At 42.6% G+C, this 14928-nt stretch overlaps 2 protein-coding genes across 7 annotated transcripts in view; one reads left to right on the top strand and one right to left on the bottom strand.

Annotated features, from left to right (window-relative positions):
- Positions 1–7643, bottom strand: part of si:dkey-91i10.2 (uncharacterized protein LOC555224 homolog) — a 45699-nt gene extending 38056 nt beyond the window's left edge. For all 6 annotated transcript variants that reach the window (XM_054786720.1, XM_054786719.1, XM_054786718.1 and 3 more), the window contains exon 1: positions 7431–7643. The gene's annotated coding sequence lies outside the window, so the exon portion shown is untranslated. The remainder of the gene's footprint in view (positions 1–7430) is intronic.
- A 2577-nt stretch (positions 7644–10220) lies between these two features.
- On the top strand, positions 10221–14778 carry eaf2 (ELL associated factor 2). Its single transcript, XM_054787813.1, has 6 exons — positions 10221–10408; positions 10791–10885; positions 10955–11091; positions 11815–11990; positions 12278–12532; positions 13552–14778. Exons 1-6 carry the CDS (start codon positions 10306–10308, stop codon positions 13593–13595), a joined length of 810 nt encoding a protein of 269 aa, XP_054643788.1. The 5' UTR covers positions 10221–10305; the 3' UTR covers positions 13596–14778.
- The last annotated feature ends 150 nt before the right edge of the window (positions 14779–14928 follow it).

The following is a 14928-nucleotide window of genomic DNA, read 5'->3' on the forward strand; positions in this document are numbered from 1 at the left end:
TAGTTCGCTGACGAAGCTCTTCGGATGAGGAGCGAAACGTCCGACACCTTCTTCACAGAAGTACAGATGACGTCTCAAGAAGCCTTTCCCTCGATGGACAACTCCTGTACGACTGAGAGCCTACACAGACGCATTTTACCATTAATATACTACAGCTGATCACAAAATCTATGTTAGACCTCGAAAATATGTCATATTTTGCCACAAACATCCGTGAACAAATGGACGCACTCCAAAATCTTGTACTTGCCACAAAAAAATACCATATTTTGCACAAAAATGATGTATTTAGCCAGGAAATTGGTGGTTTCCCTGGGAAATGCAATATTCTTCCATTAAAATGCTGTATTAGATCAGAAAAAAAGGTTAGTTTGGTGAAAATGCAACCGTTTAGTAGTACCTCGCATAACGTAAACCTCCTTTTACGTAAATTCCACTGAACGTAAAGAATTTATGTAAAGTTTTTGCTTCGTATTACGGAAGAAATTCCATATAACATAAAGCATCAAGTCGGTGCAAGTTTTTTTTTTTTCAATCAACTTTATTAATGCCTCAAGTCGTGCAAGTTCAGACTAACACTTGGTGACGCCTTCTGACGCTTCACGCTCTCATTGGCTGATTTTCGGGGCACCGCCTACGCTCTCATCTCATTGGCTGATTATCGGGGCACCGCCTACGCTCTCATCTCATTGGCTGACTTATCCAGCACGTACGTGAGTTTGTGTGAGAGACGGGCTTCTCCTTTCAACCTCCTTCCTCTTCGTAGTCGACATTAAACTAACTTAAACAATTAAGTTAAGTTACAAATTAAAATTTAGCACACAGCATTATCGTGTAGCGCGTGTGCGTTTGTCTGTGAGACCAGCTGACTCTTAGACTCTTTAAGGCTAGTCCTCCTCCTCCTTCCTGCCTCCACTTGCGCTCCTGATCAAGACATCTCGTGAACGGTAGGATTGTTTTTGTTTTTCAGTTTTATTCATTTACAGTAATCTTATTTATTACCTTATTTTATATTGGAATGTTACTCTACTATGTTTATGCTAACGTTTTCTTAGATTTTTCCACCATATTTGGTGAACTTTGTATATTTTGAAGGGCAAAGGGGTGAGATTGGGAACATCTTGGAACGGATTAGGCTATTTACATGTATTTTACGCCTACGCTAGTGTTATGTTTTGCATCAAAAGGCTATATTTTGCAATTGATTAGTTCAGGAAAGGGATAGTTTGGTCATGTTTATGCGCACATTTTACCATTCTAACCCTATTTTTGCTCACAAAAACGACAACAAAATGCTAGTGTTGTGTTTTGCTTCAAAAGGCCATGTTTTGCAATGAAAATGCTTTCCACTTCCTGTGCGTGTAATTTACGGATGGTGGTGATCCTTCACTAACCAACATGTTGAAGTTGCTTTTTTAGCGCTGAGTGATGTCTTTCTTGAACAAATGAGGCAAATGCAAAGGCAGCCTTCCAGTACGTTGACTTGCTAAACATCTGGAAGCGTAATCTTGACGCTGAGGTGCACGGCATAGAAAAACTGACTAGCAAGAATGACTATCGCCCTATAGCACTCACTCCTATTGTTATGAAGTGCTTTGAAAGAATAGTCATGACCCACATCAAAAAGAGCATCCCGGCCACTGTGGACCCTCTACAGTTTGCATATCGCCAGAACCGGTCCACGGATGATGCAGTCAACACTGCCATCCACACAGCCCTTTCTCACCTACAGGGCCAGGACACATACGTCAGAATGCTATTTATAGACTATAGCTCTGCTTTTAATACAGTCTGCCCCCACAAACTCACAACAAAGCTCCTCCCACTTGGCCTGTCTCCCTCCCTCTGTAACTGGGTGTTTAACTTTCTAACAGGCAGGCCCCAGTCAGTCAGAGTCCACAATCGCACATCCAGCTCAAGAATTGTGAGCACTGGGACCCCACAGGGGTGTGTGCTGAGTCCACTCCTCTACACGCTCTTCACCTACGATTGCGTGGCCTCCCAGAACAACACCAGCATCATTAAATTTGCGGATGACACTACAGTCATCGGCCTGATCACTGGTGGTGTTGAAACATCATACAGAAGAGAGGCGGCGGACCTCATAGCTTGGTGTCGTGATAACAATCTCCTTTTCAATACAGATAAGACTAAAGAGATGATCATCGACCCAAGAACAAGGGAAAAGGAGCCGCATAGACCCCTGTTTATTGATGAGACTGAGGTGGAGAGGGTGAAAACCTTCAAGTTCCTTGGCACACACATCAGCGAGGACCTCACCTGGTCTCACAACACCCAACAAATTCTGAAGAAGTCCCAAAGGAGACTGTACTTCCTGAGAAGACTGAGGAAATTTGGCATGTCCACCACAATCCTGAGTTGCTTCTACAGATGCACTATGGAAAGTGTCCTTACCGCCTCCATCACTGTTTGGTACGGTAACTGTACAACACGTGATAGGAAGGCACTCCAGCGGGTGATCAAGACCTCACAGAACATTGTTGGGGCAGCCCTCCCCTCACTGCAAGACATTTATAAAACTAGAGTCCTACGAAGAACACACAACCTCATCAAGGACAGCACACATCCACAACACTCATTATTCACACTCCTACCGTCAGGCAGACGCTACAGGAGTTTGAAGTCCAGGACCACAAGGCTGGCAAACAGCTTTTACCCACAGGCCATCAGGCTCCCTTAACGAAGCACTCGCACACGCCGCACGCAACACACACTCATAGCACTTTATTTATTTATTTATTTATTTGTATTATTTACTTGTATTAATGTCTCTTCTGTTGTTGTTGCTTAATTTATTGGTATTTATGTTTCTTATGTTCTTATTCTTTCTTGTGTTTTCTTTCTTTTCTTGGGAGAATGAACAGAATAAGAATTTCATTGCATAGTAGAACTTTCTGTTTTACTATGCACATGACAATAAAACTCTTGAATCTTGAATGTCTTGAATCTTGAAACTAGAAGCTTCCGTGGGTATTTTACATTGTGTGCCGGGCATTTGCATGATGGCAGACTGTGGACTGGGCCAGCGTTAAACTAATGAATTTCGGTCCTTGTAATCACACTCATGAAGGGATTATGTCGAATGATCCCGATGAATTATTACAGGATTACAGTGGGCCACATCTCTCACATGTCATACGGGAGCAAATGTAAGCGTTGGAACGTATTTTTACCTGTTCAGCTTCATTCTTCATGACTCCACCACTAACTGGTAGGTCAGACCTAATTTGGACTCGATCCACTCTCGGTCTGTTCTAAGAGGACGAGCCGGGACGGACACAAAGGAGTTTCTCCTGCACGGGAATGACGAGGTTGTTCCCTTGGATTTTTTTCCCTCCCCTTCACATTCCGCTGCAATCAGCAGGAGATAGCACATGCACCGCAACGTAATCGCTCAATGGCGGCGGCGTTCCTCTTGTCAAGGCTAGTACTGACTAGCTCAAGCGTCCCTGCTCGGACAAGAAATGAGTAGGCTTGCTGTGAGGATTTTGTGCTTTTTACGTATAAAGTTGTCTCCTAATTGGAGCAATTTCCTTAGCTACTAAATGCAGCAGAGGGTTTAGGGTTCTCAAGGAGTTTTATATGTTATTTATTGACATGACATTATTTTAATGTATTTTTTGGTCTTTTTAAAAATGTTTCTGGGTCACTGTTTTGTTTTTAGTGCTGCTATTTTGTTGAAATGATCTTGATGGAGACATTCTTATTATGATTAATATTAATTGTATTAATAACAAGATTATTAATGTTGTGTTCAAAATAAATACAAATGTTTAAAAATATATGATATAGAGTGGCGTTTTAATTGCAAAATAAATGTATACACATCATCTCATGATCTTGACAGTGGGATGTGTGTGGTATCGTTTCCTTGTGGGCGTGGCCTGCATGTGACCCTTCTCATTGGCAGATGGGTCAGTTGTTCTGCGAATCCTGCCTAGCAACGAAAGGTTACAAACGTGGAAACAGGCGCTACTGCGCTAGCTCGCTTTGTGAATTCTGAATCATGACTCACATAGCCAGTTTGCTGTCTGTGAGCTTTAGTTGGAATACAAATGTCAAAAACCAGAGAGTGCAGTCGTCCCTCGCCACTTCTTGTGTCAACTTTTGCGGCTTCACACTTTCACGCTTTTTCTAAATATGTTCATTTTAAAAAGCCATCGCTGTTTGGTGGTGCACTATGGCATATTTTTAGTGAAAAAGCAAATTTGATGTGTTTTTGGTGTAAATTAAGCAAAATGGCTAAATGAACTCAAATACTAATAAGGATTTCAGAAGGCAATTCTAATGTACTGTACAAGTACATAAGCATTATTGCTATAGAAGCGTGCAGTAAGCAAACCGTAGGCTAGTAGCATTCTACACTGGTGTCAATAATGTTACACTGATGAGTCAGTAGCTACCGCAGGAAGTATTCGGTGATACTGTGACTGTCAATGCTAACATCAGTGAGTCTATATTATGTCTTATATGCCTTATGTTACAGGTGACTATGGTGACTATAGGGGTGTTATTTCATGTCTAGCGGGCTGTAATCATGTTAAAAACCATATTTAAACACTAGTGAATTGACAAAATAAGTCATGACAAAACAGGAGGATCGTGTCCGTGTGGTGTCCCGCTGCCACATTGTGTCTTTGGGAACCGTCACGTCTGCCATGAAGGTAAAAGTAACATTCATTTTATTTTAGGAAAACCATGTCAACAAACAAAACTCCTTTATTACACATTCCCCTTGTGTCTCTGAACAAAGTCAGTAGCGGTTTCGGTTATGTCGACAACCGCTTATGTCGACGTAAGTCAGCCAGCATCAGGTTCCACTGTAGCGTAGAACTCCTGAACATTCTGTAACATGACTTGAGTGCATTGATTCAACTCGTCTGGAAAGTCAGTGAAGTGAGAAAACAGCTGATCTCAGCCAATGAGCTAATGGATGCGAACTGAGGTAGAGGAGGGAGCAACAAACGACAGGCCGGGGGGAGTAAATACACACTGCGGGGCCTCGGGGGGCCTTTCACATTATCTCGTGTCTGACAACAACACACTGGCTTGTCTCATTAAATCTCGTCTTATTGATCCCGATGAGGCTCGCTGTGCCGACAGGCACGTCTGTCTGCAGGTTTCACAACGCGACCTTTCGCCTTGCTGATCCCGACCTCTTGTAGAGCGACACGCAGACTCACAGACAACACGGACACCGAAACTCCATGTAAGGCGTTATTCATGCACCTTAGCTGATACTGTTAAGGCTGAGGTTTACTTTCCGTGCGGGAATCCGCTCGAGAGGCTGCGTGTGACTTTCTACTCCGTGCAGCATCTGCTCCCGAACTGCAGGGGGCGGTGTATCGGAAACACGCGTCTACCAGCGGAAGAAGTTTACCATTGTTTACTTGACTTCCAACATGGCAACACTTGCGTGCCTACTTGTTGAAGAAGAGGAACCATGTTGTATTTATTTGCTGCTGCGACAGAAAAGGAAGAGAAGGTGGTCCACTCGTCCTTTGAATAGGAGTGCTGCAAACAAACAACTTGACTTAAAACACAGCTTGTTTCAGTGTTTCTTCATGCTTAAACTAATGTGCGTCAGGGTAGGCTGCCGATGTTTCTGTACTTCAGCTGCGAGGATCTCCTGCCCGTCTGCCATTTTTTTCCGTTCGCGTACTTTGAAAAATTTGAAAGTGCACAGGGCGGGAGTTTTTCCGCATGAAAAGGCCCGCTCAATAGTGTTTCTCACCTCAATTACCCAAAATGCCAAAGAAAGTTGCCAGTGCCAGAATTTTCATAAATAAGGTGAGAAACGCGATCGAATTCAAGAAATAACTCATGGCAAAACAGGCAGGTGCTGTCGAAGAGGAAGGTGCTGATCTCGCCGCCATATAATGTCTTTGAGAACAGTCACTGAAGGTAAAAGTAACCTTAAATGTTCATTTATCTATTTTGTTCCTCGTTTATGTGCATTTAGGATTGTTTCATGCATGTAAAAATATGTCAAGCTATAAAAAAAATGTTTTGTGTTCAAGTTTTTCAGAGTCAACCGCTGACATCGACGTAACATTTCCAGTTGCTGTTTTATTGGCAAGCTAAGGGTGCGAGCGAGGACGTTTTTGTGACAAAAAGTACATGAAGAACACAGTTGGACTCATGCTAACCGAAAAATACGCAAACCGAGGCAAAATGTTGCTATAAATTTTCAAAAACACGCTAACCGGGGGTGGACACTAACTGAGGTTCCACTGTACTTTGATACATTTTGTACATTAAAGATGCTAAAACCAATCCAGTGTGGGCCAGTATGTGTTTAGCTTGTTTTGCAGAACGGAAGCTAATTAATAAAGTCCTTTTGCAGTCATGTGACCACTATACAGTAATTGCTAATTCTCTGACGCTAAGGTTCCACGCTGTTTGCGCAAACAGCACAACCACATTAGTTTTCATGAGCGACTTGTGATTGCAGCGAGCCGGGCACGCCGCCATCATCCTGAGGCATCTCCACTCACGGCACACACACACACACACACACACACACACACCTACACACACACACACACACACACCGCCTCCCATCAAAACCGTTCACGAGAGGCTCCAGAGCGCCCCCGAGGGAAGCAGCGTGTAACAACACAGCAGTTCATTAATTCAGCCGCTTCACAGGGCATGGAAGCCAATTTACCCATCATGCACCTGCAGGAAATCCATCCCTCCCTTTGAAGTGATTGAGCAGCCAAGGCAAGCGCTACACTGCATGGCGTTATAGTTTACTACATCCAACACTGAGATCCACACACTATTATCCTATTATCCTTGCACTAGAAGCAACTAAATAGAGGTGGGCGGGTCGATCCAAATGACTCTGATGTAGTCCCTCTTGCTCACAGCCACCATGGGGCCTATTTGCACGGTGTCTTACGATTGCTATGATATGCTGTGATGTGCTAACCAGTGTTACAGTCCTCAGCCTCTCATCTCTTCCCTCCGCATTCACACGAATATAAGATAATAAGATTAGCATGATGTTTTTTTACATGCAAATTTAGTCAAATGCATGTCCAAATTTTGTATGGTTTTATTTTTCAGCCGAAACACCAAGAAAGCGTGTTTTTATATGATTTCTTATTATTGTAATGTTAAATGAACTCGGAAAATTAGGAAATACATCGTTCTTTGTTTGACAGCCTCACTATTTATAGTGTTTGTTCTTTTTGTAATCTTAGCAACATTGAGGACCTCTGAAGCTGCCTTCAATGCTCTTTTACATTCACGTGTTAACTGAATGGCTGCTGGTCCAATCGATCAATAGTTGATCGGTAGGTGAAGGGCTGCAGAGGTGTACATCGAGCCAGGCAGATGGATCATCATTTGTCCTAAAAAGTCTTTCTTTTTGTACGAAATGTGGAAAAATATACACTCACTCTGAGTTAGTTGTGGTCCATCACCTCCATCACAGGTTTTATCTGGGTCCGGTACCGAGTAGGCTCGGTGTGCAGGGTGAAGCCTCCCATCTACACACTTAGATCGATGTATTGTATTGACACGAAAAACGAAGAAAAAGCTTGAACGCTCAGTGGTTTTCTGGATTTTTCTCCTCGGAGGATAATGAGCACGCGACCTCTTTCTTTGCGGCTTTCTCCTTGGGAACTGCGCTGCCTTCACGGACGCCTCGTAAAACCGAACAGCCTCTTCCTCCCACTGTACGCCATGTGCTTACTCTCACACCAAGCATCAAAATAATGGCTTTTAACCGGTAACTGGTCAATACAGTTGACATAAAACTTTTTCTGAAGATTACAAAAAGAAATATGTTTCTCGCGAGAAAATGATATCAATACCAGCCACAACACTAGCATAGCCTATTGAGGGCCAACACATGAGCGTTACATAGCAATGAAAAAGCCCCAAATTGTCATATAATCCGTGTACAAAAATCTAACACATGCAGTTGCTGAGAATATTGATTAAAAATATATATTTTTAAACAAATGTCTGAAGTAGCCCCTAAAATGCCGTGACTTGACTTAATGCACAAGATGTGTGTGTGTGTGTGTGTGTGTGTGTGTGTGTGTGTGTGTGTGTGATTGGTTCTGCGTCACTGACAAGTGATCAATCAGCTGAAATAGACTCCACCCCCCGGCCCTGAACAGGAAGCGGTGGTACAGAAAATCAACGTTTTAAGCATAGCAGAAGTGTGTTCGGTTCACAGTAACAGGATGTTAACAATGGACAGGCTATCGACATCTTTGCTCGCTGAAAATAGTCCATATGTTGACCATGATACCCCCCCCCATTATTAAAATGGTAGAAGTTCATCATTATATTATGATACACCTACAAAAGTGTCCATGTCCACCTTCTTTCATGCCCAAACTGAAGATAAGTCGCCCAAAGTGACCAGGAGAACTTGTGTCACACATTGATCCTTTAATGTGATAGCAGCATGTGCACCCGCCCACCTACCCCCTCACTAAAGTGCAGACTGAGCCGGGTTTATCGGATTCATTAACAGTTTAAAGAAAGAAAGAAAGAGATTATTTTCAGGTCAGACGAGCTGTCCCTCTACATCTCAGCCATGCCGCTAATGTGTGGGATTCGTCAATCTGTTGAGGTCCGGATTGGCTTTCCACTGCATTCACTTATCTGGGTGAGGTGTTTAGCTTTTCCACGGTCATATCAGTGCGTTTGCTAATGGAGAATCTTTATGCATTGCGAACCTTTGTGATTACTTTGCACATGCATGCACACGTGTCCAGCGATGCTGCACATTTAACCCAACGCATCAAGAACACTCTTAAGTAAACCAAACTCTGTGAAATGGCTTTTATAAATTCTTAAAACTGAATGTACGCTCTATCTGTTGCGTCCTCGGTATATCTGTAAGTACTTGATGGCTGAAAGACCGCAGACCAGGGGTGTCCAAAGTGCGGCTTGGGGGCCATTTGCGGCCCGCGGCTGTGATTTTATCGGCCCGCAGCACAGTCTAAAAATGGAATTTAACAAGGAAACTAAAAAAAACAACAGCAACAAAATGGGAAAATAAATCAAAAGTCAAAATATTAAGAGAACAGTTGTAATCTAGCGAGGAAAAGAGCCATAATTTCACAAGAATAAAGTCATAGTATGAGGACAAATGTCATTTTAGGAACATGAAGTTGAAATATTAAAGACAATGGTTGGATTTTTTATTGTTTTTTTAAAGCCAAAAACAATGACTAAATTTGTAATTTTTGGAAACATAGGTTGGGTGGAAATGTATAACATGGGAATAAAGTCAAAATATTAGAAAGAAAGTTGAAATATTTTGAAAATGATGCAGAAAAAAATCAACAGCAGAAATGTAAAGTAAATATTACAAACAAAAAAACCATTTCTAATGACAAAAAAGTTGCAATTTGATGAGAATAAACTTGTAAAATGAGAAAAAATGTCATTTTGGTAACAATGTTGAACTAAAGAAAAAATACATTGTTGTTTTAGAAGATATAAAGTTATAATTGCAGGAAGAAAATTTACAAGAGGGAAGCTGAAATGAAATAGTTGGACAATTTTGAAAAAAACACCAGAAATGGAAATAAAACCAGCTGCAATTTTATGACAATAAAGTCAAAATATTAAGAAAAAAGTAATAATCGAAAGAAGAACAAAATTCGCAATTTTGCAAGAATAAACTCGTATTATTATGGAAAACACGTCATTTTTAGTAGCATTTCACCTCTGTTACAAAGGTGAAATGCATTTTTTTCATGAGCTACATACAGTATAGCTTCTTAGCATATCTCTATGTGTTACTTTACTAAATATAAAAGTGATCCTTCCATCCTTTCATTTTTCAGTATGTGGCCCTCGCTGGAAAACATTTGGACACCCCTGCCATAGACCATGCAAGGCCCAGGCGGCAAAATTAATGGCAAAACAACAAAAATAGTATAATTAATATCATAGTATATATATATATATATATACGTGTATATATATATATATATATATTTTAACGCAATAAATAAAAAAAATAAAATGTATAATAAAAAATACTGTCTTATATTAACACTTATATAATTACGTCACATATCACGGCATCAAAACAACGAATTAACTTCAATAAAAAAAAACATTCATGATCGTGGTAAATAGGAAGCATGACGTATTTAGATTGATAGGCCATTAGCCAATGAACAAACAGATCCAGTCGACCGACCAATCAGAACGAAGAAGAGGCGAAGCTCGGAGGCACCTTGCATGGCTGTCGAATAAAAAAAGAACAGCGAAAAGTTTTCAGCTGACCAAACTCTCAGGATGAATGGGACGACATACGCTAACTTTGACAACCAAGAGCACGTCTTGAAATTGGGGGAGACGTTCGAGAAGCACCCCAAAAGTGCCTTTCACACGGTGCGATGTAAGTGGACGCTTCAGGCGGAAAGTGACGCTGAGCATTTTTACCCCAGCTAACAGTAGCATGCTTGCTAGGTGGTTAGCCTTCCATTTGAAGACCGCCGGTCATAAAACTTAGCCGCCTACCGGGTCCAGTTTTACCAGCGTTATGTTTCACCACAATGTCGATGTTTTATTTGTTTTTAAAACGCTCATTGGTGATCAAAATGGTTAGATACTGTAGCAGCTGTCAAATTGGTAGCTAACGTGTTAGCCTTTCTTAAACGAGGGCGACACCGCCATCTTGTGGCAGTAGAGTGCAAGGACAAGTCAATATGGACAAACTGTAGAGGCCATGTTGTTTACGGTGTCACGTAAAAGTTGACCTTTCTGTATTTCTTCCACAGATGATTTCAAACCTGCTTCCATCGATACGACCTGTGAAGGGGAACTTGAAGTGGGCAAAGGAGAGCAAGTTACCATCACATTACCCAACTTGGAGGTGAATGTTAAACGTTATCATTACAGATTAAGGGGTAAAGTGCTTGAAAAGTTTTGCTTGTGCTTTTAGGGCTCGAGCACTCCGGTGACTGTTTTCAAGGGCTCTAAGAGGTCGTACATGAAAGAGTGCATCCTCATCGTGAACCACGACACTGGCGAGTACAGACTGGAGAAGCTCAGCAGCAACATTGCAGTCAAGAAGACCAGGTGGGCTGAGTGGGGGCTAAAGACTGTGTCCATATGTACTCAAACTTTTTCCCCGCTCTTGGGTCAACATACAAAGCAGAAATTATCCCAAATGAGAAACATCGTAAGACATGCAACAGGAAAATGCTGCAAATTATACATGCTGCAGGACAAAAAACAAATGCAAAAGAAAAATGTGGCAATGCCCAAAACACACACAAACCCCCAAAACACATGCGTGACAAAAACGGAACAAAACGAAGATTAGCCAGGCTAGAGACCTGGGGCATATCAGACTTTAAAGACGTGAATGAGATGGCCAAAAGAAAGTCGGTAAAAATGAAAACATGAACATTTTTTCTATATCTTTGTGAAACTCTTGGCTCTGAAAATTGGCTGTTGTGTGTTTTTGGCATTTGCAGCGTTTTTCTTTCATATTTATTTTTGATCCTGCGACGTTTGAGTGCAGTATTTTCCCCTTAGCATGTGTTTTACAGCGTTTGTGTGTTTTGGTGTTGGATTATTTCTGAGATTGGAGCGTTTGGACGTTGCTGCGTGTTTGCCCTTTGTTGGCCACCGTAAAAATAAAAGTGAAAATAAAAATGCAGGCACAGGTAGTATACACTTTGAAATCAAGACCACTTAGTTCAAACTAAATAAAACAAGCAAAACGTTTTTCACTTTCGTCACAACACATTTGCTGACAACGTTTCATCCTGGGTTTTTTGTGTTACTTTCCTGCAGGGCTGAGGGGAGCAGTAAGATCCATTCTCGTCTGGAGCAGCAGACCAGTCGACTGGGACAGCAGATGAAGAGCAGCACTGGCAGCGGAAGCTCCAACAAGAGCTCAGCAGGCTCCAAAAGTTCTCCCCCTAAAGAGAAGACGTCCCCTGCGTCACCCATGGACGACATTGAGAAAGGTACTGGCGTGAAAAGGCATGTTTGAAAGTGTTTCATCATTTGGATTGAAATTGGCTACAGAACATAATGCAGTGTGTATATAGTAGAAATATGGTAGCACCTGCTATTCTTAAATGTCTCGTTATGGAACGTGCTTCTGTGGTGTCACGACGCCCCCCCCTTCCGACAGTTGAGCACGTGGCATGCAAAACGCAAGGGGGAGGAGTCAGCCGGCGCGGCTTACGCCGGCGCCTTTGTGCAGGAGCATAACCCAGGCTTAGCAGTGTTGCTGCCACTGTGTTCACAGAGCTGATGGCAGAGGCTCGCGTCATGGACCAGATGAGCAGCGACAGCTCGTCTAACAGCTCCTCGTCATCCAGCAGCGATGACAGCTCCAGCAGCAGCAGCGACTCAGAGGACGAGCGCGGTGCGGCGCCCACCCTGGCCCAGACCAACCACAGCATGCCAGTCGTCGGTGCCGGCAGCGGCTCACAGGAGGGAGGGGGAGGAGGTGGAGGCGGTGGCGGTGGCAGTGCTGGAGGAGGACTCATGAACACGCTGAGTGAGTAAACGCCCTCTGGATCACCTTAGTTTAGACTCCCGTACAGGTCAACAGTATTTTTTGAAAGCCGACTGGCCTCTCTGTGTTCCCCCACAGCAAGCATGTAAGCATTCCCTGCTCAGCTGTCATGAATCAGGACTCAAATATTCATATTTGTTCATCTTCAGTTTTATTCCAGTCCAATCCACATTCTTTTTTTACAAGGCGCATTTTACAAACAGAAACAGATCGTAAAAAACAATACATTGTAAATACTCCAGTTCCAGTTCAAAGCATAAAAACTAGAAAATAAATGGGAGCAATGCTTTTCAAGCAGCTATAGTAAAGACATTCAAATAACAAATTTATAAAAGACACGGAGGCCCGCACGACTCACACCAAGTCAAAAACCAGTGAGTGAAATTTGGGTTTAAGACTAGACTTAAAGCATTTGACTGCGGTGGCTGTTCTGACGTGAGCGTTCCACTGAGAGTGTTTTACAATTTGAGGGCGACCACAGAGAAAGCCCAGTCTGCTCTGGTTTTAAGTCCAGTTGGAGCTGGCCCTCGGACGTCAGCGCACATGCTGGAGTGTAAATTAGGGTGTGGTCCGTGATGTATTGTGGGGGTCAGTCCGCTCAAAGCTTTGAAAAGAAACAATAAAAAGGAGGGGTGTCACGAGACACTCGGGTCTCGATTGGGTCTATGAGAATGAGATGAGATAAGACAATATGTTGCAATGTACTCATTACATTTCTACTACGTTACCTTGCATCGCTCCTCACGAGGCTACACCCTTCCGTGCCCTGTGTGTGTATATTCTACCGACCCCACCGAGACGGAGACTACGACTTACAAAAGGACTCCATTCACGCTATGGAACAAACGCGCCAAGGTGCTGAAACCAGTGCACAGAGTGAACCTCTTTCGGCAAACGGCAAAGGCGACGTGTCCGCTAACAACCTTCCGAGAGAATTTGCTTTTGTTTCAAAATGGGGGGGATGGGCTCCCGTTGAGTCATTATTATTTTTTTTTGTGCAGAGAATGATCTCCAGCTGAGTGAATCGGGCAGCGAAAGTGACTGACCAATCACCAAGGAGGACATCTGCTCCCATCACTAGCTTACATGCATCATGTGCCTCGTCAGTCTCCACAAACTATTCTTCCTTTTCTCTCAGTTCTATTTCATCTTTTCTGGGGGAATTTTTATTCAGTGCACCACCGTATGCAAGGTCATGTTCGGCAATCATGGGAAACTCCAGCGTCCTCTCCCCGCCGCAGTTACGCTGACCAAACATATCCAATGCAGTCTGCCTGCTGATCATGTCTTCAAAGTCTCACTGATGCTTTCCACGTTTCACGTTTACGCTCCACATTATGCGTGTCGCGCATCTCCCGTCTCAAGAAAACTGGTTGAATTTGTTTGTCAAGCCTTCAATTGGCATGTCAGCTGACATGCTTTTTGTTTCAGACTTGCAGCAGTCCATTCATTCATCTCGTCTATGTTCGCATGTTGACCAAAACTCTTTTTCACTCTCTTGTGACAAACTGTGTTAGCGGTGTAGCTAGTAGCCACCATTGCTGGCTTGTTGCTGCTGAATTTAATCGCCAAGCTAGCCAGTTGCCATTGGATCTGGGTGTCAATGTAAGTGGTCGGAAATGAGACTAGTTGCTAGCATTGCTAGTGTATGAAGTTGCCAATGTAGCTGATTTCTTTTCTTTTGACCAGGTCAGGAATGACTTGTAGCTTTAAACCTGCATTACTTGAATCCAAAAATCATGTATTTATTTCTCAGAAGCATATGTTTCACCAGTGGTGATACAAGGGTGTCCAAACCCTTTCCAGGGTGGTGCTGCATACAGTAAAATTGATTTAACATTTTGTACATTAAAACAAGTAAAAGCAGTGTCAGTAAATATATGCAAAGCTATGTGAACAACCACATCTTAGCTTTTCGTCATAGCAAATGAGTGTAATACCAAATATGTCATTAGTAATCTATTCATATTGTTTTTACAATATACCCCATTTAGAATTTTGTCCCACGGGCTGCACTTAGGACACCCCCAGCCTAACAGATTCAATGTATTGTAAAAGGGTCTGAGAGGTCGTGCTAGGTCGCCTTGCGTTTTTTCTTTCTCTGCCAATCAGAAGCACTGCCGAGCTCCGCCTCTTTGGTGATTTGGTCTTTGGAGAAGCAACCGCTTGCCTTATTTGTAAAAGGATCCGTGTCATTTCTGTCAAGGAAAATAAAGGTTTTAATTGGTTTACTGTGTATTTTTATTTTTTTATTTAACCGTACGGCCAGTGATCTTGCATACTGCTCACAGGCGCTAGGGGGCGTACTTGCATGGGACTTGGCCTTTTGCAAGCAGAAATACCTAAATTACATTGCATTAATTATCGTTAATGAACAT

Source organism: Dunckerocampus dactyliophorus, chromosome 9, assembly GCF_027744805.1.
Source record: "Dunckerocampus dactyliophorus isolate RoL2022-P2 chromosome 9, RoL_Ddac_1.1, whole genome shotgun sequence".
NCBI lineage: Eukaryota > Metazoa > Chordata > Actinopteri > Syngnathiformes > Syngnathidae > Dunckerocampus > Dunckerocampus dactyliophorus.